This window comes from Zalophus californianus, chromosome 12, assembly GCF_009762305.2.
Source record: "Zalophus californianus isolate mZalCal1 chromosome 12, mZalCal1.pri.v2, whole genome shotgun sequence".
In the NCBI taxonomy this organism is placed as follows: domain Eukaryota; kingdom Metazoa; phylum Chordata; class Mammalia; order Carnivora; family Otariidae; genus Zalophus; species Zalophus californianus.
In genome coordinates this window covers 94,916,595-94,942,262 of record NC_045606.1, presented here as the reverse complement: position 1 = coordinate 94,942,262, position 25,668 = coordinate 94,916,595, and the positions used below count along the sequence as shown (strand labels likewise).

General features: G+C 45.9%; 1 protein-coding gene and 1 long non-coding RNA gene across 3 annotated transcripts in view; one reads left to right on the top strand and one right to left on the bottom strand.

The window, feature by feature from the left end:
• The window catches only part of LOC113911552, a 37,627-nt gene extending 36,906 nt beyond the window's left edge, over positions 1-721 (bottom strand). The window contains exon 1 of the long non-coding RNA XR_003516515.1: positions 527-721. This is a non-coding gene — a long non-coding RNA (uncharacterized LOC113911552). The remainder of the gene's footprint in view (positions 1-526) is intronic.
• On the top strand, positions 306-25,457 carry TCAF2 (TRPM8 channel associated factor 2). 2 transcript variants are annotated; one of them, XM_027574266.2, is made up of 9 exons: positions 306-531; positions 661-743; positions 2,796-3,432; positions 16,832-17,808; positions 18,103-18,200; positions 19,205-19,418; positions 19,738-19,977; positions 20,844-21,181; positions 22,620-25,457. In XM_027574266.2, exons 3-9 carry the CDS (start codon positions 2,810-2,812, stop codon positions 22,872-22,874), a joined length of 2,745 nt encoding a protein of 914 aa, XP_027430067.1. In that variant the 5' UTR covers positions 306-531; positions 661-743; positions 2,796-2,809; the 3' UTR covers positions 22,875-25,457. The 2 variants fall into 2 exon arrangements, with proteins under 2 accessions (XP_027430067.1, XP_027430068.1); XM_027574267.2 differs by lacking the exon at positions 661-743.
• The last annotated feature ends 211 nt before the right edge of the window (positions 25,458-25,668 follow it).

Genomic DNA, 25,668 nt, shown 5'->3' with positions numbered 1-25,668 from the left:
CAGCAACTTTGCAAACCTCCCTCTCGTACCCCGGAACCCTCGAAGGGCCTGAGAGAGCCGCTTTCGGCCCCGACCCCTGCACATTGGGGGGTCGCCTCCTGGGAGGACTAGCCGCGCACCCCCGAAGGAGCCCCGCAAGCCGCGACACCGCCCCAAGTGCATCCGGTCGGGAGGCGCCTCGCGGAAGCGACTCCGGGGCGTCCTCTGCTCCCTGCCCGCCCCGCCCCGAACCGCCCCAATAGCCCCGCGCCCCGCCCCGCCGGCCTCTGGACCTCCCGCCGCGCTCCGCCCTCCCGGCTGCCGCCGAGCCGCGTCTACAGGGCCCCCCCAGACCTCCCGCTGCGCCCGCCAGCTCCACCTCCAGACCGCGCGCCGCGAAGCGCCCTGCCCCACGCGCCCCCTCCAACCAGGCACCCGGACCACCCCACCTGCGCCCAGCCCAATCCCTCCACCCAGCCCCTGGACCGCCCGCTGCGCCACTGCAAAAATCCAGAGCGCCCGGAGCCAGTGCTGAACATCCGAATACCGATCGTGAGTTTGCCAATCCGAGAGCATTGCGGTTGGGGCGGGGACCGAGCACCTGGGCACGCTGGCGCGCCCCGAGGTGCCAGAAGCATGCCCAAGAACGTGCCCTCAGTCGGCGTGTTTCTCTCTTCTTAGGTCCAGGGTTTCGTTTCGTTTAGCCAGTCTGGCGCTACTTGCTGTTTGTCTCCAAACACGGTTTCTTTGCCTCTTTGGACTTGGTGAGTCAGGAATTTGATGGACGTGTGCACGGATGTGTGCGTGTCTGCGCGTGCGCGCACCTACTTCTAGCGAGTGGAAGTCAGAGTTCGGAGGAACTATTACTCATCTCCTGGGTTTGTCTGTTTTCCCGTTAAACTATAGAGGTCCAGATTAGTAAAAGACTTCTCTTTCAAAGGTCGTTACCATGATCTTGACCTCAGGCGTCCTGACCTCTTTCGCTGCTTTTTTCCACTGCTACACGGGAAAGCTGAGATCACCCACATGCCCCATGATGCTCCCTCCATGTGGGTGTTGGTTCTCTTTTATGAATTCACTTTCCTGGGAGCATTGCTGAGAAACAAGTGGTTAGATGGGAAGAGAAGTTAGGGGGTGGAAAGGAGCTGTCCTTGTACAGGAAATACCAGGCAGGCTCAGGGATGCCAAGCCTGCTAGAGGTTTGTGGAGAATGTAGCAGGAAAAAAGTCTGGAAAGCGGCAGAGAGCCCAGACCCTGGAGGCACTCAGCTTTTACCTTATGGGGAGTGGATGCAACTGGAGGGTTTTTATTACGAAGAGAAGTGGGTAGGATGGCTTGAGGAAGGTTGTGGGTGAGAAACCATCCTGGGACTAAAGCCAGATCCATCTAGTGTAGATGTGACTACAGACTGAGGGCACTGATGTTTGAGAGACCCCGGCCACAGACGATGAACAAAGTGAGGTAGGTGGCTGGCTGTGTATGGAAACAGGAAAGAGGAAGGAAGGAGGCAAAGGCAGAGGTGAGCTTTGGTGTCTTAGTTTCTTCCCCAAAGTAAAGTCTGCTACAAGAACTTGAGTCAGGTAGCGTGTTTGGAAAGTGAGCCCAGAATGCCCGATTGAGGACGTGGGGACAGAGAGACCAGGAAGGAGGGAAAGGCACATGGCTGAGCTGTCTACCACCGTGGGCAGCTGGAGCTCAGCTCCTCCTGTGAGGAACTCCAGACGCACGTGAGGTCCGCCACCGTGGCGTGTGTCCCTGACGCCCCCCACTTCCCTGGGCGTTGGCTCTCTGCCACTTCAGGGCTGCCCCTGTGCACCTGCCCAAGTGAGAAAGCACCCGAGCGTTCAGGAAATTCCTCCATGGTGGCTGCTGAAGTCAGAGGTGGGTGGAGGGGAGTGGACAGGGGACCCAGGGCATGGCCCTTGTCACTTGGGGAAGCCAGAAAGGTCAGCATAGGGGCACACCCTCGTGTCTCCTCAGAGCTCACTGTGTACGCACAACAGGGTGTTTTTCTGTGCATTCTCTTAATCTTCAAAAACAGTCCTCCAAAGGGTGTATTATTCTTTTTATAAATGGGGAAACTGAGGCTTAAGTCATTTATCCAAGAGGAGCTGCTTTAAGGGAATAATGAGCTCAATTTTAGGCACACCGAATTTTAAAAGACCTCTGGAAACCACAGACTGCTACCCACAGGTTAGGGCAGGTGTATCAACTCATTTCGTCAAAACTATCCCCCAAAATGCAGTTTCTGAAAGGTCACTTGACCTTTTCGTCCACAGAGATGCAGTGCAATACTAAGTCCAGTCCTGCACACCAGCTCTCACCTCGTGCCAGGCCCTGCAGGACCCAGCCCCTCCCTCGGCCACTCAGGTCCTGCTCCTCCCCGCCTGGCTTTCTCCGGCCTCCCTGCCCGGGGCTTCTGTGGGCTGGGTGTGCTCTTCTCCTGCAGCATTTCAGAGCTCAGTTGAAATGTCAGTTCCAGCTTCATGGTCACGGCCTTATCTAGGCCTTTCCTGTCATGCAAAATCTAAATTCTCCAGTTGCTTGATAACACGTCGCTGGTTTACTTTCACGACAGTTATTAATTGCTGCATTTCATTTATCTGTTTCTCTACCTATTATTGTCCTTTCCCTTCTGAAACATCAGACTCATGAAAGTGGGGCCCTTGTCTGCTGTGTTCCTTGCTGCACCCCCAGTGGTTGGCACACAGTGGGGAACCCAGTAAATGGTTTTTGTTCACATGCATTTAGTTGGCGTGTTTTCACTCTGTCCTTCGTCAGTTCTGACAAAGCTGAGTCTTTGATTTTCTCTGCAGCGGCTAGTTGAACCATGGTGACAACTCCCGCCCGTGCTTTCGAGGCCCTCATGCATGGAGTGACCAGCTGGAATGTCCCCAAAGGCCCCATCCCATGTGAACTGCTTCTTACTGGAGAGGCCTCCTTCCCAGTGATGGTGAATGACAAGGGCCAGGTCCTCATTGCTGCCTCCTCCTATGGCCAAGGCCGCCTGGTGGTGGTGTCCCATGAGGGCTACCTGCTGGATGCTGGCTTGGCTCCATTTCTTCGTAATGCGGTGGGTTGGCTCTGTCCCTCACCTGGGGCTCCCACTGGAGTGCACCCATCCCTGACATCACTAGTAAGTATCCTGCAGGGCTGTGGGGTTCAGGCACAAGTTCAGCCAGAAGTGGGGGCCCCTGTGGGGGTTTACTGCATCGATGCCTACCATGATATGATGACTGCAGAGCTGATCCAGTTTGTGAAATGTGGAGGCGGCTTGCTCATCGGGGGCCAAGCCTGGCATTGGGCCAGTCAGCATGGTCCTGACAACGTGCTGTCCAGGTTCCCCGGGAACCAGGTGACAAGTGTGGCCGGAGTGTACTTCACCGACATCTATGGGGACACAAGCCGGTTCAAGGTCTCTAAGAAGATACCCAAGATCCCACTCCACGTCAGGTGAGTGGTATTTCCCAACAGGGAGTCTGACACGTGTTGACAGTAGATCGATCTCCCTCTTCGATGATCTTCCCCTGTTTTTTTAAAGATTTTATTTATTTGAGAGAGAGAGCGAGCACGAGCCAGGGAGAGGGGCAAAGGGAGAGGGAGAAGCAGGCTCCCCACTGAGCAGGGAGCCCAACGCGGGCTCGATCCTAGGACCCCGAGATCATGACCTGAGCCGAAGGCAGATGCTTAACCAACCGAGCCACCCAGCCCCCCCCCCCGCCTTTTTTTTTAAGTAGGCTCCATACCTGGCGTGGAACCCAACACAGGGCTTGAACTCACAACCCTTGAGATCAAGACCTGAGCTGAGATCAAGAGTCAGACACTCAGGGGCGCCTGGGCGCCTCAGTCAGCTGAGTGTCCAACTCTTGGTTTCAGCTCAGGTTGTGATCTCAGGGTTGTGGGATCAAGCCCGGCGTCGGAATCTGCACTCAGCGTGGAGTCCGCTTGGTTCTCTCAATCATATGCTCAACTAACTGAGCCACCCAGGCGCCCCTGAGCTTCCATTTTAATACACGTGATTCTCCACTCTATTTTGGAACCACCACAAACCAAAAACAGGATAATTAAAATGCACCAAGGCCCAAAGGGGGCTGTGTTCTGACTGCTACTCTGTCCTGTGGCCAAATAGAAAATCTTATCGTATTCACCTCTCTGTCTCCCGTGTCTAGTGCCTGGGTTGGTGAGAGTGTGTATCAAGTGTCTCCCAAACAAATGAAAGAATATTGATTTATTTGTGTGAGCACTACCGTGTGCCAGGCCCCATTCAGCAGTCCAAGCCCAGCTCCCTGCTCAATTATATTCCAGTGCAGAATTAAGCAACTGAGGGAACCTATAAATAGAAACTCTAGCAGGTGTTGATAAGAACTAACAGGAAAGTAAAGCAGGATAAGTGGACAGAGTAACAGGGAAGGGAGTGGAGGGTATTTAGGGTCATCAGGGAAGGTTTATCAGTCAGGACTAACTGGTGTTTCAACAGAGAGACTTAATACAAGGAACTGACTAAGCAGGTGATGCAAGAGCTGAAAACCTGTACGAGAGACCGCAAGGTAACTGAGGGGTTAGCAACAGCTCGACCAACAGAGGGAGGTGGTAATGTCCCTGGAGCCCAGGGATGAGTCACGGGGTGGACGCCGGTGCCGTGCTAGGACTGTCTAGCAGGAGCTGGGACCCCAGATGGAGGGCCTGTCTGTGGGACCTGGGGTCTCAGAGGAGACACAGTGATTGTCAGAAACACAGCCTGAAGAGCGAGACAGAGACCCCGGCTCCTTCCCCGCCTGCCTGCCTTCAGGCTTCTACCCATAGGATGGGACACAATGTCTGTTTCTCTCACTGTGATATTAGCAGTCATTAATCATCATTGCCTAGCCCTAGATCCGTTAATTCATTAGTGGTTATAAAATGGTAGGTTTAAAAGTTCTAGCATTTCTTTCATTTAGCATTTGGAATACTCCTATAAAAATGAACTTCCCTTCCTCCACTATTTGCTTGCCCTGTGGTTCAGTCTGTGTAGGGAAGGCAGGATAAATGCGGGATTCTCCCTCTTCTCCCCTTTTTAACCAGTTTTCGAAGCACTGGTTCGAGAGGATACCTAGAATCTTCTAGAGGTCTCCACTGTGAACTCATGGATTGAAATACTCACATAATAAATGTGTTTCATTTGTCATCTTTATCAGCGCTACTGATGAAGTAGCTTTGTTGGTCATCTCATGTTTGGCCATCGTGAGCCTGTTCACAAAAAGGCTTCTGAACTCCTGAAATTTTTGACCCAACCTTAGTGGACTTCCTTGTTTTGGTCTCACGTTACACATTCCTGCCGCAGACCCAAGATCAACCTTTCTCCAAGGAGCCTGCCTTTCTTTGAGTGTTAAATGGTGTTTAGGAGCCAAAGTCTGTTGAGGTGCTCACTGCTCCTGGGTTGATCATTGTTTCCAGGCTTTTTGAGTGGGCAGAGCTAAGAAGTAAGTATTTTTAAAAGATAAACACATCAAAAGTTCATACTGATGCTTCAAATTCAACTTCTGGGCTACAGGGTTTTATTTCATTTCAGCAACCGTGCATCTGTCTCCTTTTTTCCCATGATGAAAAAGCCTAACTCTGAAAGAAAGCAACTTAATGACTCATTGGCTTTATGCCACAACACACACATAACAGTTGCAAAATAACAGTACTATCAGCACAGTTAAAGATTATAAGGCTTCATTTCCCTGCTAAATGAGGTTTCTATCCTATCACACCTTTAACGTTTCTTTTCTGTATATCTGGAGACCTTGTCATAGGGTTGTCATTGGTGGAAGCTTTCTAGCAGACCATGAATCTTCTGGACTATGTCTTGGAAAAGTGCACCTTTCTGGCACAAAGCATGTTGGTAGCTCCTTTCATGAATAGAAAAGATTGTGCTTTGTTCCTGTCTCTGGGAAGCCATTTATTAAAGATATGCTAAATCAGAATCAGTGGTCTGCTAGAAAGAGCTCTGGCTAATAATACCATGACTTTGTTTTCTTGATTAAAATGTCCAGATATACCCAGGGAAAAGGTCCTGTTAAACTGTGTATAGGAGCTACAGTTTAAAAAAGCAGTTAAATTTTAACAAGCATTTTGGCAGGTAGGTATAAGGTTAAAATTTGAGCAAAAGTTAGATTGAGGTATTTGAGGTAGTGGCTGAGGGGACTAGTTGTATTCTGTTGGTATTGTCACCGCAAGCACCAAACTGAACAAAATGATTTCTATTGGGGCATTTTTAGGAAGCTATATTGGGTGTTAACTGTTAACGTGATGTGAGTTCTTAGAAAGGGTCATGGTAGTAGATTTCATCATTTTTAATGCATTAGTGCATGAGCTGGGTAGGTAAGCATACCCAGATTCGGACATAGGAAGGAGTAGTAGGGAGAAGTATACTTTAAATTTTATGTATGTCAGTGCAAATCTAAGTGACTAAGTCATTAAAACATCTTCCTGGTGCATCAAAAAGCAGTTTTAGCCCTAGATTTTGGAGAATTTCCTGGGTAAACCCAAGTTTTGAATTTTACATTCAGTGCAATTGGATTTAAGGTTTTTAAGTTTGTTTTCTGTGGTTCCACATTAGCCACTAGGATTGGCATACATGTTCACACGCGGAGTAGTTGACTTCACCTTCAAACAAATGTAAATTTTTTTCTGCTGATGAACCTGCCTTTTGTTTATTTGGTGCCTGCAACTTTCTTTGTTCAATGATGTTTGTACTTGCTGCCTATCAAGTTACAATGCACTTGGCCTCCTTTTGCTCCTGTTTTGCTATTTGACCTTAAACCTAGGCCAAGTACCAATGTTGGTTATTGCAAAGGACTGTTTATTATTTCAACATGCAACCTTAGGGAACAAGGGAGATTTTCATTTTAAGTTGTTGTCAAAATCTGTAGGCGCAGTGTCTTTAAGGCAGTGAATCCTGTTCAAATTTATGATTAGGTGAGAAGTTGACATTGAGATTGTCCTTTCCCTGATCAAAAATGAATAAAGGCTTTTTAAACAAAATCCAAACTTTTCAATCAAGTCTTGATATATATGACTTTGAAGAAATACACTACATCTAGAGATTATTGTCTGAGATGTATGAAGAACTGAAAGTAAGAATGCATTTGGTTTTTTTTCCCCCAAAGGGCTTTGGACTTTAAATTCAGATTTTAGGCTCTATGAATGCCAACTGATGTAAATTTTAAATATAGCAAGGCTAAGCTGTAGGACTTCATTTGGATAAACGATAGTTATCAAGGTGTCATCCTGCGTATTCATTTAGAACTAAGTAATTTGACAAATTAATTGGAGGCGTGAGGGTGGAGATTCTGAGGTCCTGTATATCTGAGCCTGTGTATCTTGTTAAATGTGCTTCCTGAACGGTTTTGACCGAGTTCTGTGTGGTGTTACTCATAATAGAAACTCTTATCCTGCAGTCTCATAGTTATGTTTGTAAGATTAAGACTAAGATGTCTGTTGGGATAGTAACGTGGATAAGCAGAGCTTTTATTCCATTCCCTGATGGTGACATTTTTGCTAATTGTAAATTTTAATACTTAATTTTTAATATCCGAAAATTTAATCACTACCCATTACCAAGACTTTTTGGTAGGATGTCAACCACAGGATGCTAAGTTTCACTGATTAAAAGTGATTCAAGGACACTGCAGGTGTACTGCTATTTTTTTGTTAACCTTTTCTATGAAGTCATTCAAAAATACTGTCATAAAAATATGGGTTCTAGGGTTAGTTGGAGTTTTGTATTTTGTCTTGAAATAGTTTAATTGGATGTGGAATTTCAACGATTTTTGGTTGAATGGCAAGAAATAAAAATTCACCTTTGACTTCTAAAAAAAAGATTATTTCCAGTTCCTTTCATCCTTATGATATATTTTATGAGGTATATAAAGTCAAAGTACCATCCTTTAACGACACTTAGACTAGCCCTTCTCTTTGGGGTTATACCACTGAGTGGATACACATGGTAGATTCATTTCGATGTTTTACTTTTGCTTTTGGGAGTTGCTTTTGTGAATTAATAATTATTTTATAATTATGTAACATAGCTATGTGTATCTAAAGTAAAATCTTAAGAGGCCGATATTCTATCCCCTATTCCCTTTATATAATTTTCTTCTCTCCCTTTTTAAAAAAAAAATATCTTTACTCCACTGTTGGTTTATATATGAATGCATACATACACACTTGAAAAAGATAATAGTATATTACACATACTTTCTCCACCTTACTTTTTTACTTAACATTACTTTCTGGGGGCGCCTGGGTGGCTCAGTCAGTTGAGCATCTGCCTTCGGCTCAGGTCACGATCCCGGGGTCCTGGGATGGAGCCCCGTGTCAGGCTCCCTGCTCAGCAGGGAGTCTGCTTCTCCCTCTCCTTCTTCCCCTACCCCCAGCTCATGCTCTCTCTCTCTCTCTCTCTCTCACTCTCTCGCTCTGCTCTCTCCCCCTCTCAAATAAATAAATAAAATCTTTAAAAAAACATTATTTTCTGGATATGGCTCCATAATAGCCTATAGATATGCACTACATATTTTATTACACTGAAATGTATAGATGCAATGTAGTTTATCCAGTTAATTCTTAACGACAGACATTCGGGTTTTTAATATTTAAATTTTTTTCCAGTATTCTTACTATGACATCTATGCTACAATAAATGCCTATGTGTATATGTCTTCATATTTTTGCCATATCACTGGAAATGGGATTGGTGAGTCAAAGGAGAACTGCAAATGTAATTTCTGCTAAACATTACCAAATTCCTCAGAATTGGGTTCCCCATGAACCCAACTCAAAGACCGACACAGTGTACAGGAAGTTTACTAGGAGAGATTCTCCAAATCAGCGCCTATGGGGGAAGGGAAGATGGAAGGGTTGGACAGGAGAAATTGGGCCATGAGGCAGATATTTAGTAGCAAATATTTTTAATGGTATTTTCACTATTAAGTAAAACACTGGGAAAACTCTAAGTGTCTCATAAATGGAACACTGCTTAAATTATTATGGTATATCTTATTCTTCAGGTCCTTAAAGACTTACTACTGAAAGGAATAAGAAAATACTCATAATACAATAGACAGAATTAAGATATAAAACTATATTTAAATGATGCCAAATTTGTTAAAACATGTACATACATAAGTAGAAAAAACACTAGAAGGAAATAAAACAAAGTATTAATAGTGTATCTCTAGGGATAGGTGATTATTATTTTCATCCTTAAACATTTCTGTAATCTCCAAATTTTCTGTAATTATAACCTGAAAAAACTTTTTTTATATTACTTTTCTACCTTTTTATAAAATCTTAAACAATAGAAAAAAATGTCCTCAAATTACACTACGATGTCTTTCTTTAACCTCACATCTTCTCTTGTCTTATTAATTTGGCAACAAAATGGATAAAGAAGCAAATTTCCTTAACATATCAATTTTCCTTCCCTCTTTCTAGTACCTGTCCATTCGTTCATTCATCTAAAATGTATTTCAGGGCTTCTGGCTGGCTCCAACTCTTGATTTCAACTCAGGTCATGATCTCAGTCATGAGATCAAGCCCCACAACAGACTCTTGCTGGATATGAAGCCTGCTTAAGATTCTCTCTCCCCCTCTCCCCCTGCCCCTCCCGCCATGCATGCACACACTCTCTCTCTCTCTCAAAATAAATAAAAATTAAATAGATAGATAGATAGACAGATAAAATGTATTAAGTGCCTGTTAAGTTCCAGACACTATTTTGGGCACTGGGCTTACAGTGGTGTTTAACTATAGTTTATATAGTTTATTATAGTAGTGTTTAGTCTATATTTGAATGACCAACAGAATTGCTGGGAATGTTCAGGTAATGTATGAAAATAACTCTTCCACGTTATCGGCGTTCCTTATTTGTAAAACTTTCACTGAAATAACAATATGACATTAAAGTATCTGAATATGTTTAGTTTCTCATTATGTCCCCAACAAAATCTTGACCTTTCTGTAACTTCCATCACATCCATCATTTTTGCTAGTTGTGATTGTGTACTGCTATTCTGTATTTGTTTAAAACCATTTTTCTATTTTTTAAAAATAATCTTTTTAATGAGAGTTTTTAGTTGCAGTATATGTGCCATAGTTTAACTGTGTCCTTTTGTTGAGTACTTAGGCATTTTCTAGTTTGGGTATTTCAGGAGGAGCTGTAGCTGATACATCAGCCACACACATCTTTTTTTTTTTTTTTTAAAGATTTTATTTCCTTTTTTGACAGAGAGAGAGACACAGCAAGAGAGGGAACACAAGCAGGGGGAGTGGGAGAGGGAGAGCAGGCTTCCCGCCGAGGAGGGAGCCCGATGTGGGACTCGATCCCAGGACCCTGGGATCATAACCTGAGCCGAAGGCAGACGCTTAACGACTGAGCCACCCAGGCGCCCATCAGCCACACACATCTTAAAGTATTTTAGAAATCCCCCCAAATTCAAAGACCCTAAGTGTAACATTAGGTTTCTTGTCTTATAAAATTTCAAGAGATTTGCAAATCCAGTTATTCGAAAAAATAACATTGGCAGTTTGATGGCAAAGTTATTTTTAAACCCTGGTTTTCAAATTTCTCTTCCTACTCTGGGTCTTCCCTCACCTCTTGAAAAGCCAATTCATTCTCCTTTCTCAGCTTCAGCTCAAACCCCCTCCTCAGAGGAGTCCCCCCTGATGACCCTATTGAATCTAGGACAGACCTTCCAGTGTCACTGTTCCCCATTTATGGCCCAAACATCAGTGATCACAATCTGTACATCATACCCCCCTGTGCACTTGCTAGAGCCTGCCCAACCCGCCAGTCATAAAGCTGCATGAACGCCTTGATCTTGCCTGTCCTGTTTGCTGCATTATTCTCAGTGCCCGCTGTGTGAAACACAGTAGAGAGCAAGAGATATTTGCACACCATATAAATTAATGAATACAGAAGTGAGTACACATCCAAAACCATAAAAAAGAAAGTTAACCCCACAGTTAACTTCATATTGAGGAATGTTCCACCAGGGGAGCTTAGCCAAAAACTGAGCGGCAGCTGGTGGACCAGGTCAGCTCTAAAGTCTAAGAAGACCCGATTACTTTAAGCCCAGGCCCTCAGCTCAGATTCCTTCTGCCAACACCGGGCATCCCCTTAGAGGTTTTTAGGGAAGTTTCCTGCCAGCAAATGGTCAAATGCTCCTGGACTGACCCAGCAGGTTTGCTAACTTCAAATTCCTGCTGGAGACACAAAATACTCTGTCTGCCAAGGGGAGGGGCATTCTCTAAAAACCAACAGAAGATACTCTCCGTGTCCTGTCCCCAAGGGCAAGAGCTGACTGCACACCTATGCTTATAAAGCTGAGGAGGACATGGCACTTGCTTTAATACGCAAAGTCAGATCCAAAGGTACTCACTGCTTTTATACCAAGACACAGAAGAGTATAGTGAAAACATTATTCCTAGAACAACAGCTCAATACATTTACACGTGGTGTAACCTATGTGGTCTAGAATATATTAGGAACTGCTCACAAAGAAGTAGACATATGCCAGCAGCTTATGCATCTCTCGAAGTTTTCATGTTCAGTCATGTGATCCTCACCACGATCCTGAAGAGTTTCCAGGTAAAGATTGTATGAAATGAGGCTAGATCCTGGAGTTGTCCTCTCCACCAATCTGACCAAATGAATGAAAAATGCTAAGTACTGAGCTGAACGTGGAGGTTCTGAGGCCGACAGGTGACTGCTGTGTGGTAGGTATGCAGTATCGCCTGACCCCACCCCCACCCCAGATGCAAGAAAGAAGTGGAAACCACAAATCCAAGAACTAGCATGAATGCCTTCTCGGGTTCTAGAAGAATGAACACATCGGGTGAGATTAAACACAAGTACAAAAGCAGCAAAGCTACTTCAGGATTTGGTGGAGGCAGAAACGGATGCCGGAGCTGCTGTGTTCCCTGCACGGTGGCGGGTGGAACCCCTCAGGCGTGTTCCTTCCCTGGTGGGTGGAGTCGGCCCAGCCTCAGCGCCGCAGAGAGTGGAGGGACTAGACCCCAGCAAGGACAGCAGTAGGCTCAGGTGACCCTTGCCCTTCTGTTCGTGCTACAAACCTCTGGCAACAAGAAAGTGGAAAGCAGAAATATATCAACTTCCATATTATCTGGAAGGTGGATGGATGTGGGGTATGTGTACAAACAAACGGGTCCTGGGTAAATTAGCGTAGGGAGGAGAGAACTGCAGAACGTGGAAAAGATCTTCCGACGCTAATCAGGAAGAAATCCATATGACTCTATAAGAACACTAACAAGTTTACGAGGAAAGTATAAGAGAGACAGAAATTTAGTATGGAAAGACAACAGAATTAGTGATGCCCGGAAGAAACACACGACCCAGTGAACGGAAGCAGATTCCCTGAGAATGGTTCAAGCCATGAAAGTTCTATTTAGACCTTTCTAAAAATATACGTTAAATAAAACAAGCAACAGGGTGAGATGAAAAGGAGGATTTCAGAGCAAAGAAAACAAATTAGGAACCAAACACCTCAGGAAAAACAAGCCAGTTAGGCACCAGGAGCAGCAATAGGATAGGCGAGGCCCGGCAGGGTATGATGAAGGGGACAGTGGCTCACTTCCCCCTGAGCCTTCTTGTCATCGCTGTCACGACTGGGAGGGCTCTCTTTAAGCTGCATCCAGAAAGGCCCGTCCCCATATCTCCTGCCTGCTCAGGTGTGATGAGGGGGCAGAAGGCAAGCTGAGGACAAAGCACAAGCTGACTCCCCACTCCCAGGTGGCATCTGTGTGACATTCCTCAGGCACTCCTGCCTGCCCTAAAACTAAGGAAAGGGAAAAACAGATGGTTAACTAGTAGAGATCTCAGTCCAACAGGACTGAGTCCCCCTCAGTTTACAAATGTCTTAGTGATTTACAAGAAAAAAAAGCATTCTTATCAATAGCCAAACTTCCGGAAGGAAACTCCCAACTGTCTTAATGTTAATCCTTTACTAGAAGGAAAAACAGCCTTAACTTGACAATGACAAGGCCTCCGGTATCTTGTAGGTCCTCTTGAGCTTATGACATTTCTTTTGAAAACCTGCTTTTTCTCTTACTTCCCCCAACTCCAAGTATATAATCAATTGCTCCTCACAACTCCAGGGCAGCTCTTACTACCCGCGGGTCCTGTCCCCGGTGCCTTAATAAAACCACCTTTTTGCACCAAAGATGTCTCAAGAATTCTTTCTTGTTCATGGGCTTTGAACCCTAACATCTGTCCTTCATCAGTCTGGTGTCTTTCCTGCACACCAGCACCTCTCAACTTCCCTTGTTCCTCAGCGCCTCCTGCACTGTCAGCTCTGAAGAGACACGTGTTTCCTTTTTCACAGATGCTGTACTGTTTGCACCTTCACATCTATCTATTTATCTATCTACCTATCTATTTTAAAGATTTATTTATTTATGTGAGAGAGAGGAAGGGGGGGCAGAGGGAAAGAATCCCAAGCAGCCCAGTGTGGGACTCTCCTGATCCCAGGACCCTGAGATCATGACCTGAGCTGAAATCAAGAGCCAGACGCACAACTGACTGAGCCACCCATGCCCCCCAACCTTCACATCTATTTAAAGCCTCCTTTGCACAACCTATATGTGTTGCTTGCCATATACCCACTTGTGGGCTTAATCCAAAGACTCAATAATTGAAGGAGAGTTTCTGCTGTGTGGACAACATTGGCTTTAGAGGCAAACCACCCTGGATTGGCTTCCCGTTCCCACCAGTTATTAGCTGAGAACCATGGAGCAAGCTGCCTAACTTTTCTAAGCCTCATTTGTAAAGCATGAATAATATATTTCGGGTTCATCATAACTATGAAGAGAGATTATGCCTAGCATATATTAAGCCTCATTAAGTGATAGCTACTTTATTTATTTTTCAGACTTCAATGTTGTAAATAGATAGTATACAAGATTTTAAATATTGGTAAATAGATAGCTGAGATCATTAATATTGCCCTTAAAAGACTGTCAGTCTGTTGAGAATTACTTGGTGTCCCATCTACTATGATCTACCATGCTTGCCCTTCCTTCCTTCCTTCATTTTTCTTTTGAGAAACGTCCCATCTTTTTACAGAAAATATTTCTAAAGGAATTCAAGCTTACTATGAAAACATACAGACAACAGAGAAATATATAGAGGAGAATGGCAGGTTGTCTTCCATCCCACACCACCATCCCTATTCTCATGCCTCTGGACTCTGAGAAGCTTGATACAGATCATCCAATTTGCTCTTCTGTGCATGTGTGTGAGCTGAAAATTGGTATTTTATTTAACGTATCCTGTTTGAGAAAGTCTGCTTTTTCTGTGTATTTATGCCACAAATTAGTGGAATATGGCATTCTAGGCTCTCTGTTGTCCTCAGAGTCTGGGAGAATATTGCCCCATTGTCCTCTGGTTCTAATCAAGTGTGTTTTGGTTCTGCTCGAAGCATCTCTATCGTCTTTTTTTTTTTCAATGTAGCTGATCCACTGCATGCTGAGAGAGGCATAACCATCCCAAACTCGATTATGAGTTCATCAAATTTTAATTTGCTTTGTAACAGTTTTTGCTTTCAGTGCTTTGTTCTTAGGGCCCTAAAAACCGATGAAAATTATATCCTTTGTGAAGTGTAACTTTTACCCATGAAAAATATTCATCTTTGTGTATTTTAATTCTTTCCTCTTTGAATTCAGTTGCATCTCATATTAGTAGTGGCACCTCTGGTTTCTTTTTGCTGTGTTTCTCAGATACAGCTTTGTTGATATACGGATTTCCACACTTTCAGTCCTTCTGTGTCAGCTTCAAGTCTGTCTTTTACAAGCAACTTATACCTAGATGTTCTTGGCTCAATCCAAGAGCCTCTGTCTTTTGATATAGAAATTTAACGCATTCATATATAGTGATAACTTCAGTGTATCTCTTGCTCTTGCCTTCTTTCTTATTTTGTTTTTATGCTTTCTTTCTTTCTGCATTCTTTCTTGACTAAGTTTTCTCTATTCCTTGAATTCCCCAACACATTTGTAGATTATACATTTTATCTCTATTTTTCCAGCACTTACCTTAACATTTTTAATTTAATTTTTAATCTTTAATTGCCCAAGAAATTACATGCGTACATTCTCCTGATTTGAAAAAAAAAAAAAATACCAATGAGGCTAAAGCTCTTTTGACCATCTCTTTCAATACCAACCCTCTCTATTCCACAATCCAAAAGTTTATTGTGGTTTAACCCTAACTTTTTTGACATTTACATTGACATATATTAACTTTGTTTTATTTTTGTCTTACATAAACTGCATCACCAGGTTCTGCTATTTTAGAATTTTTTTGCTCAGCAGAATATTCTGGACACCTGTCCACGTTAATTCGCATGCATCTATCTGTTGTTTTTAACTGATAAACAGCAAGCCATGGTCTGAATGATGCCAATTTTTTATTTGCTCCTCCTTTATGCTGAAGAGAAATTAAGGAGAAACTGTACAAGAGGTACTTTTTCTAATAATGTTTTGCTACTTGAATAAACTATTTTTTAACATTTGATTTTTATTATGAGAAATAAAGTTTTATAAAGCTAATTAAAATTGCGTATAATCCCACGAGGCAAGATGGTCACTGAAGACATTTTGATAAATATTCTTTAGATTTTGCTTCTATGTCTGGTTTTGTGTTTTCTACTCATTTTTGGTTTTGTTTTTGATGGTTCATATCACAAAATTTGGTTTATTTAGGGCACAGTATCTTGGAATCTGATTTTGAAATTTTTTCCCTTAAGCATTTTCCAATATTATCTAATAATTATTTTAATTACCATATGGTATGCTATCTATAGTTAACTGTAACTTATTTAACCAATCTCCCATTGTTTGACATTTAGAGGATCTACAAGTTGGTTAAAAAAATCTTGAGGGGCGCCTGGGTGATTCAGTCGTTAGGCGTCTGCCTTCGGCTCAGGTCAGGATCCAGGGTCCTGGGGTCGAGTCCCGCATCGGGCCCCCCACTCGGCAGGGAGTCTCCCTCTCCCTCTCCTTCTGCTGCTCCCCCTGCTTGTGCTCTCTCCCTCTCTCTCTCTCTCTCTCATAAATAAGTAAAATGTTTTTAAAAGAATCTTGAAATACAAACTTTTTCTGAATTTATGACACTTAGACCATTTCTTAATAAAAGTGGTAAATCTCATCAGATTTAAGTGAGAATTTTAAAAGAGTGTGTGTTTGCATCAATCTTTAAGTGCGGTATTGAACAATTTACTTATGTTTCTGGCTCAGAGCTAGCAATTTGATGTTTTCACAGCTTTTTTTTTTTTTTTTTTTGGCAAAAAATTAGCTCTGAGAAATGAAGTAGGACCACTTTCTCTAGGAATGGACTGTTTTTTCCTAACTTGTTTATATGTGTCATCACTTAAAAAGACCTGAAAGTCAAGCCAGAATATTCACCACTCAGTTGACTAGCATGGGAAGAGTTCCTGGAAAGGTTTACTCGGAGAATGTGGACTTTAAGATGTGCCACCACCACACTCCTCAGTATCTCATCAAGTCTGTGACCTCATCAGTCATAAGAAGCGCCATTATCTTGTGTGTCATGAAGTAAGAGCAAACACTGCCAATTAGACAAGGTTATGCCATCAGTTAGTTGTTCAAAGGTGGGAAAATCCGCCTTAGACTCAATAAAGTAAACGGCATCACATCCTCCAATCCTAGCCGTTATTAGTGAGAACGAGATGGCCATGAATGAGGTCATCTGTGCACCCCCACACAGATTTCCCCATCCCCAGCTCCCCACTGAGCTTGTTTCAGTGCTTCCTTGACTTGATTGTAGCCCCTGTGTCCCCCTGTCACTTTGCAGGTGTGGGGAGGATCTGAGGCAGGATCAGCAGCAGCTCCTGGAAGGGATCTCAGAGCTGGACATCAAGACGGGGGGAGTCCCCTCGCAGCTGCTGGTGCACGGGGCCCTCGCCTTCCCTCTGGGGTTAGATGCCTCGCTCGGCTGCTTCCTGGCAGCTGCCCGCTATGGCCGGGGCCGGGTGGTCCTGGCTGCCCATGAGGCCATCCTCTGTGCTCCCAAGCTGGGGCCCTTTTTGCTCAATGCTGTGCGCTGGCTGGCCAGAGGCCAGACGGGCAAATTGGGGGTGAACACACATCTAAAGAACCTGTGTGCCCTCCTGTCAGAGCATGGCCTGGAGTGCAGTCTGCAGCCCCATCTGACGCATGACTTGCGTGTCTACTGCTGTGTGGCTTACAGTGACCAGGAGGCTAAGCAGCTGCAGGAGTTTGTGGCTGAGGGTGGGGGCCTGCTGATCGGGGGCCAGGCCTGGTGGTGGGCCTCCCAGAACCCAGGCCGCTCTGCTTTGGCTGGTTTCCCCGGTAACGTTATCCTCAACTGCTTAGGCCTCAGCATCCTAGCTCAGACCCTTGATGCAGGCTGTTTCCCTGTCCCTACCCCCGAGATGTGGAGCTACCACTTCCGCAAGGCGCTGTCCGATTTCCAGGCTGCATTGAGCCATGGGGCTGGGAACTTGGAAAAGCGCTGGCTGGCAAAGCTGGGAGCAGATGGCGCAGCCTTCCTACAGATCCCTGCAGAGGGGGTCCCTGCTTACATATCCTTGCACCGACTCCTGAGGAAGACCCTGCGTCTGTCAGGCCTCCCAGCTGTGAGCCGGGAGCACCCTGTGGCTGGTGACTCCTTTGAGGCTGCAGTGCTCTGCCTGGCCACGGAGCTGGCACACTCTGGGACCGACTGCTCCCAGCTAGTACAGGAGCTTGGAACCTGGACCTGCAGCTCTGGACACCCCATCACTGTGGAGATCGATGGGAGCAACCCAGGTACAGAGTGAGGGGTGCGGCCAGAGCATCAGAACCCGGGAAAAGGTGGGGTTCCCGGGCTCACAGGACACTGCAGGTACTGAAGCTCAGGTGGGCCAGCTTCATTGTCTATCGTGTCCTTTTGGGAAGATGGGGTTGGGGTTCTGCTGAGGGTTTTGGAGGGATGCATGCCGGAAGCATGGATGAGTTGAGGGAGGCGGGGCAGGGGCTGCGCCTCCAGGAGGGGCTGTGGGGCTCCAGGTGCTGCAGAGGCAGGTGAGCGAAGAACTCAGCCTTTCCTATGGCTTTTGTCAGGCCACTGTGATGCCTGGGTGAGCACTGGGCTCTACCTCCCAGGTGAACAGAGTGCAGAAGTCTCACTGTCTGAAGCCGCAGCCTCTGCCGGCCTGAAGGTAAGGCCAGAACCCCCACTGCCGACACCCCAAACCACAGAGCCACTTGCTTTTCCTCAGCTCTCGGCAGTGCTGCCAGGAGGCCAGGAAGGGACTATTCTGCCCATTTCATAGATTTCATAGACGAAGCAGCTCAATTTCAGGGAGCCTAAAGGAGGGACTGAATGCCAGAGCTAATTTCAGGTACTCAAACCTAAGCCCCTGGATTTCCATGTGGGGTGATTTTACCCACCCCCCCCCAAAGAGATATGAGGGGGTCCAGGAGCACCTGTCACATCCTCAGGACTTCACCCGATTGGCCAACAGCACACAGCCTTTCTGCATTGTACGTCATTACCTGGACACCTGAAGGGTGTGCTTCATCGGACCACAAAAATAGGCCCTAGAGGCAGAATTAAAATTGTCCTGCCTCAACTCTGAGGGTCACTTCCTGTTACAGGGTGTCTTCTGTGTCAGCCTCCTTTCTGGAGCTCGCTTACATGAAACCTAAGAACAGAAACCCCAGGACTCCAGACAAAACAGCCCTCAACCCATCTGACCAGGAAGAGGAGCCCTCGACAAAGGGGGAAGTGAGAATCAGTCCTCCCCACTCAGGCCAGATCCCGCCGCCTCTAGATGGGTGGTGTCCTGTCTGTGTACAAAGGGTCACCAGTATCCCCTCTGGCTCATCCTGGCTTTGGAATCACCACACTGGTGTAGGCCCTGCCACAAGAGACCGGACTCCACCCGGTACAGAGGCCCCGTGGGGCCCTAGTCAGTATCAGCCTCAGGATTATCCTGCCTGGTCTGTCTGGTGACAATCCATTGTAAAGCTGTTTAAATCCCTGGAAGAATGGTTCCACATACCTTTCAGTCCCGATGACTTTTGGGGTACTAAAATTTCATAGGTTTCCATGCATAGCTCATTGAAGGAGGAAGCTGGTGTTTTTCTAGTACCTGTCATTCACCCATCACACACCACAGGGACCTAGTTCCTCCTACACATGATGGAATCACCTCCCCAGGTACAGATTGGCTGCCACACTGATAACTTGACCAAGGCCAGCAAGCTGTCTCGAGCCCCTGTGGTGACTCATCAGTGCTGTATGGACAGGACCATACGATCCATCTCCTGCCTCTGGGGTGGCCTTCTCTATGTCATCGTGCCAAAGGGCAGCAAACTGGGCCCCATATCTGTCACCATCAAGAGGGCTGTGCCTGCCCCATACTACAAGCTGGGTGAGTGGACTGAATGCTGAGGGAAGTGGGGGCACTGGGGATGCCACCATTGTTATGGGCCGGTTGCTAAGGAAGGGTGGGGTAGGGAATGGCAGACAGAAGCGGGGAAGAACTGTTCAAGATGTAAGCAGAGGTGGGAGCTATGGAATACCATGTCCATGGAGACTTCCGGCAGAACCAAGAGGAGGCTCTGGAGGCCAGTCCTTTACTTCATAGCATGTAGACCCACATGTTAATAGTTCATTATTTCAGTGTCCTCCTCCTGGAGTTCAAGGTAAGTTGGGGAAATGGGTGACAGGCCCACAATATTTATTCCCAGGTAAGACATCTCTGGAGGACTGGAGGAACTGTATCCAGGAGAGCACAGCTCCCTGGGGAGAGCTGGCAACAGATAATATCATCTTGACGGTGCCGACTGCAAACCTGCGAGCCCTGGAGGACCCTGAGCCAGCGCTCCGCCTCTGGGATGAGATGATGCACGCGATAGCCCGGCTAGCAGCCCGGCCTTTCCCTTTCTGCTGTCCCGAGAGGATTGTTGCTGATGTGCAGATCTCAGCTGGTGGGTGCTTCTAGTCAGTGGATGCCATTTATTCATTCTTTTGTCTTTTTTAATGCCCCATATGTGAAAGGCATAATCTCACCAGTAAAGCAAAAAAGACATAACAGACGTAGACCTTGATGGGGGTGCAAAGATGTTCCCATATGAAAAGGTGAATCATTTACATCTACAAGGTGAGATTTCACAGGATGGTAGAACAATCTCAGAAAAAAAAAAAATGCTGCTAGGGGTTCACAGATAGCAATGAGCCATCTCTTCATTGTTTCAAGGCGAAACAGAAACATTCCTTCAAACAGAAGTCAGAGTTGGCAAAGGAAGGAAGGAAGTTTATGTTAAGTATTGACTGGTTTACATGAAAGAAAAAATAAGGAAACGTGGTTCTGACATACAGAACATTCCTTTGGATCTCAGTTTTCTCTTTAAAAAAGGAGAAGATTATCTCTGCTAAAGTGCATAAATCTGTACAACCGTGGCTTACATGGCAGAAGAAGAACTGACACTGCTGCAGCCTCAGGGAAATTCAGACACGGGATATAGTGTCACAGACTCACATGATAGGAAACTCACACAAATGAAGCACTGACCTCCAGTGAGAATGGCTATGGAAAGTGTATTGGTCCTGTTCAGGGCCAGAGCGGGGAGGAGGGCGTAACCCTGGCACGGAAGGCTGGGAAGGGGGCTGGGGACTGTTCAGTTTCTGACCAAGCAGAGCAAGCCATCTACTCTCTAATCAGCATGGAGATTCTGGCATTACTGGGGGCAGCCAGGATGGTGTGGAAAAGTTACCCAGTGGAGAGGCATGAAGGGAAATGGTTTGGGTGCCCCCCACCTCTGCCAAGCCTCATCTCTTCCTTCTGAAATCCCAGGCTGGATGCACTCAGGATACCCCATCATGTGCCACCTGGAGTCGGTGCAAGAGCTCATCAATGAGGCAGGCATGAGGAGCACGGGTCTGTGGGGACCCATCCATGAGCTGGGTCACAACCAGCAGCGACAAGAGTGGGAGTTCCCGCCACACACCACTGAGGCTACCTGCAACCTCTGGTCTGTCTATGTGCATGAAACAGTCCTGGGCATCCCCAGGGCTAGGGCCCACCCTGCTCTGAGCCCTCCAGAACGAAAGAAGAGAATCAAAATGCACCTGGGAAAAGGAGCCCCCCTGCATGACTGGAATGTGTGGACAGCTCTGGAAACATATCTACAGGTACGGAGCAGAAAGGGAGGTGAGGGCCAGCAGACCCCTCCATCATGTAGCTTCCTGGACCCCCTTCGCCGTCCCCTCCAGCCTGGGCATGGGGGACCTGACAGCCTAGTGGGACTTCTCTAAGACTGAGGAAATAACACCTGCCCCAGGCGCCCTGTGTGATGTTAACTTTGTGATGTTAAGTAAGAGGAAATGAAAAGTATTCTGGAAACCAAGTAGAGAAACTACAGCTTACTGGTCTACCGGTCATGAGCAGAAGTTCTGAGTTAGTCATTCCTGAACTCAGGTTGGAGCCCAGCGCTTCCACTCACTGGTTTTGACCATGGTCTCCTAATAAGTGCTCCAGAAGTGGGTGTTGTTTTGCTGTGCTTTGTTTCTCTTCACCTTAGTTTTGTGAGTGTTGCATCCCTTCGTCCCTTCGTGATAACAGTGGTGTGTCTCCAGGACAACTGCATTACAAGAGGCTTTTTAGGAGATAACTGTTGTTGAGGCTCTCTGACTTCAGTCATCCCACTTGAACCTGAAATGTTTTTAGAATGAATAAATGAATAACCAACTAACCCAATGGGAGAATACCAAAGTCCTGAAGCAGGTGGACTTCCTGTGAAATATGCACAAAGCCCTGTCCTCTCCCCAAGACTGCTCTGAACATTAACATTTCCGAGTTGTCAAAGCTGTTCCCCAGATGTCATCTGTCCTTAGGTTTTACACCCCAGAGTCAGAATTCTCCTGCACAAAAGGGCGAGTGGTCTGGGACACCCCAGGATCCCTGCTCATTCTAGACCTCTCTTATCTTAGCTGACAAGGGCCTCCTGGCTGTGGCTTTCAGGTGGGCTGCCCCTCCGTGAACATGAGTCACTCTCCTTTTGAGCCCCTTGTGATATGCCTGCTTCTTCCTGTTTTGCCCCAAAGGGAGTGCTCCACAGAGCAAAATAGTAGCCTTGAAAATAGTTACAGATCTGAAATGGCTGTATAAAAACAGGGATTTCATTATGTCTGGAAAGTGTTGGAAGTTCCCAGCCTTTAGGGTCCCAAAGGCCAAACATGCGAGATATAAGCGTTTCCCTGATATAAGTCAGGTTCAGACCCGTCTGATGCCTAGGAAAACATTTAGTATCTGGGAATATAATTTTTTTAATTAGAGATCATTATAATAACTCATTTGTTGAATATTTATGCCTTTTCAGATATTAGTTTCCCTGTGAAGTCCCCTACTAAATAGAAGGGTTATAGGTTTTGTGGCCAAGAGGTGGAGTGAGCCAACGGGATTATATTTATGTGCAAGGGTAGGGTAGGGGACACAGAGGCAAATCACAGGAGGGAAGCTCATGAATGATCAAGGGGAAGGAATCACTGTAACTGAAATACACTTGGAACGCGCACGTTGCAGGTACCTCCACAAACTGGTTCCTCACCCTGTCCCTCTCTCTCTTCTCAGCTCCAGGAGGCCTTTGGGTGGGAGCCGTTCACCCAGCTCTTTGCTGAGTACCAAACACTTTCTGGCATCCCCAAAGACAAGGATGGCAAGATGAATCTGTGGGTGAAGAAGTTCTCTGAAAAGGTGCAGAAGAATCTGGCTCCATTCTTTGAGGCCTGGGGCTGGCCTGTCCAGAAGGAAGTGGCAAACAGCCTGGCCTGTTTGCCTGAGTGGCAGGAAAACCCCATGCGGGTGTACAGGCATCCTCAGAAGTAAACGACGTGCAGCAAGGTGGTGGGGGAGAGGCAGTTAGGTCATAAGACAAAATGACACCAACTTTCTCAGGAAAATGCCTTTGTTACTGTTCCCGTTTGTACTGTTGCTCTCACTGCCTTGTTTCACCGCCCTAATCCTCCAGCAGAGGATCTTACATCTGCATATCTTAAGGTCCTGCAGGCTCTCCGCTCCTACTTTTGACCAACAGTTCTTTTTTTATTTTTAAGATTTTATTTACTTGAGAGAGAGAGAGAGAGAGCACAAGAGAGCGAGCATGAGCAGGGGGAAGGGCAGAGGGAGAGAGAGAGAGAGAGAGAGAGATGCAGACTCCCCGCTGAGCAGGGAGTCAGATCATAACCTGAGCCAAATGTAGATGCTTAACCGACTGAACCTGCCAGGTGCCCCTTGATCAACAGTTCTAAAGACTATGGGTTACCATAATAATCTGATATCACTCCTCACCCCTGCCAGCCCTGAACATGGCTGGTAATTTCTTATGCTTTGGGAAGTTTCCTAATGGCAAGAGAGACAGGCTGATATAGAGAGAGCCCTGAACTTGCTTTGGTACTATGGAAAATCTCTTAAAAAGTCTCTGTCTATGCTTCTGTATTCTCATCCATGACATGGGGATAAAAGTATGGTGTTTGATAATGGTAAACATGTTCATCCACTGCAATATGCATACACATGCAAGGGTATTCTTTAGCTTTTGCCAGGGCCCATGGTGGTCTGTCTGGACAACCTGAAAACTGAATCCCACTTCAGAGTTGGCCACCTTGAGGTGGGCATGTAGTCTCTGCGTAAGAGTGTTTAATGCATTATCAGTGTTGTTCCAGACATGATATCACTGATAGTTATTGAGATCCTAGCCTGTCCTTTGTCCCTTCTCCCACTTCTGGAAGGATTCTTGGGTATGACCTAACCCAAAGAACTGTGTAAACTCAAAAGAGACAGTATAAAGACTACCTGGGTGGCTCAGTCAGTTAAGTGTCTAACTCTTGATTTCAACTCAGGTTGTGATCTCAGGGTAGTGAGATCAAGCCCTGCGTGGGGACTGCACGCTCAGCAGAGAGTCTGCTTCTCCCTCTCCCTCTGCTCCTCCCCCTGCTCACTCACCCTTTCTCTCTCTCTAAAATAAATAAAATCTTAAAAAAGAGAGAGATGGTATAAACTCAAACTGGTTGTCACAAAGCCACTTAGTCTTCTTGGTTAGTTCCATCTTCTAGTACTTTTGTTTCAACCAAAAGTAAATGTCACATCGCTTCTCGGCCTTTTGGCTAAGATCAAGTGTAAAAGTAAATGTCACGTAGCAAAGCCTGCCAAGTCCACCAGCCTGTTTGTTCTTTGCACAGAATAGGCAACTGACCCCTCTGGTCACCACAGAATCAAGGCGGTGTCTGGTGTTAACGGCAGCTGTGATGAGAAGTCCGCCTGCACAACAGGTTTCGCTTGGGACCAGGATTATTCTGGGCGCAGCAGACCAAATTAATCCACAACGCAGCCTCCCTGAGCTTTCACACAATCCATTCCAACCCATCCCAACTCTTTGGCTAGGTGGAGTTCTCATTAGACCTCCATCTCCAGGATTAATGATGGGGTGTGGCCATTTTTCCCTAGCTTGCTTTTAAACCATATTTTTGTCATGTTGAATAGCATTCCATGAGCTGTGTTCAGAGCAGAGTGGCTCCTCAGAAGGAGAAGTGATGGAGGGAATGTCTTTTTATGAATCCCATCATCCTCCTACTGATTCTAGGATAATTTCCTTTTATTCCACTACTATCCTTTGCCAGGTGCTTTTCACATGAAAGGCACACAATAAACATTTGTGAATGGAAAGAACAGTGATGACACCTAGCACACAATGACAGTCAGTCTGTCCCAGGCATAGCGTGGGGTGTTTTCTATGAGCTAGCCCATGGAATCTTCACAACAGGCCTTAGAAGCAGCTACTCTTATTATCCCCACATCATAGTTGAGGAGACAGATGTCTAGGGATATTAAATAACTCTGAAGTAACCAAGCTAATAAGAGGAAGAGTCAGGGCTTGAGTGAAACCCCCAGCAATGAAAAAAATCCTCCACGAAGACTTAGAATTTAAACAAAAATTCACCTAGAAAATGGAAGCTCACCAAACTTCTGATTTAGCTCATGTTAACTACTGAATTTTTATTAAATATCAAATTTAACCTCCAAAAAGATATTGGTACCTGATTTTCTGGTTGTCTCCACATAGGATTAGCCTCCCTATAGGTAGAGGAAAGATTTGAACCCAGGAAATTCAACTTCAGAACTGGTGGTCTTAACCATGACGTTAAGGAGGAGTACATGGATGGAAAATACTGGGTTTGAGAGGTTGCCATAGAGACAAAGACAAAAACCTGACTGCTCCCCACACTCTCTGTAGTGGCAACTAGAACCTTCCCCTTCTTAAAAGGGGAAGCTCTGCTGCTTGTTTCTAAGTTCACAGTTAGTTGTAACTGTGACTGTCTCAGGGCATTCTGTATTCCAGAGTATATTTGCTCACAAGCATGTGAATGTAGCCATGATAAATCATCAATAAATGCTGTTTGCCAGGAACTGTTATAAGTGCTTTTATTTATTTATGCTCACAACAGTCCTACAGAATAAGTACTACTACTGTCTCCACTTTGCAGAGAAGGAAGCAGAGCTACAAAGCTAAGTGGTGAAGCCACGTTTCCAGCCCTGTTCGCTGGGACTCCAGAGCCCACACTTGCAGCCAACACGCTACAGATGCTTACTGGGTCTGCCATAACCTGCAGCTCTATGTGCATGA

What these genes read in the sequence shown, in the direction of transcription:
- TCAF2 (XM_027574267.2), top strand. Translation starts at nt 2,810, where the DNA reads ATGGTGACAACTCCCGCCCGTGCTTTCGAGGCCCTCATGCATGGAGTG. An exon ending in GATCGATGGGAGCAACCCAG is followed by an intron (nt 17,809 to 18,102) that starts GTACAGAGTGAG and finishes GGCTTTTGTCAG; the next exon opens with GCCACTGTGATGCCTGGGTG. An exon ending in TGCCCCATACTACAAGCTGG is followed by an intron (nt 19,419 to 19,737) that starts GTGAGTGGACTG and finishes ATTTATTCCCAG; the next exon opens with GTAAGACATCTCTGGAGGAC.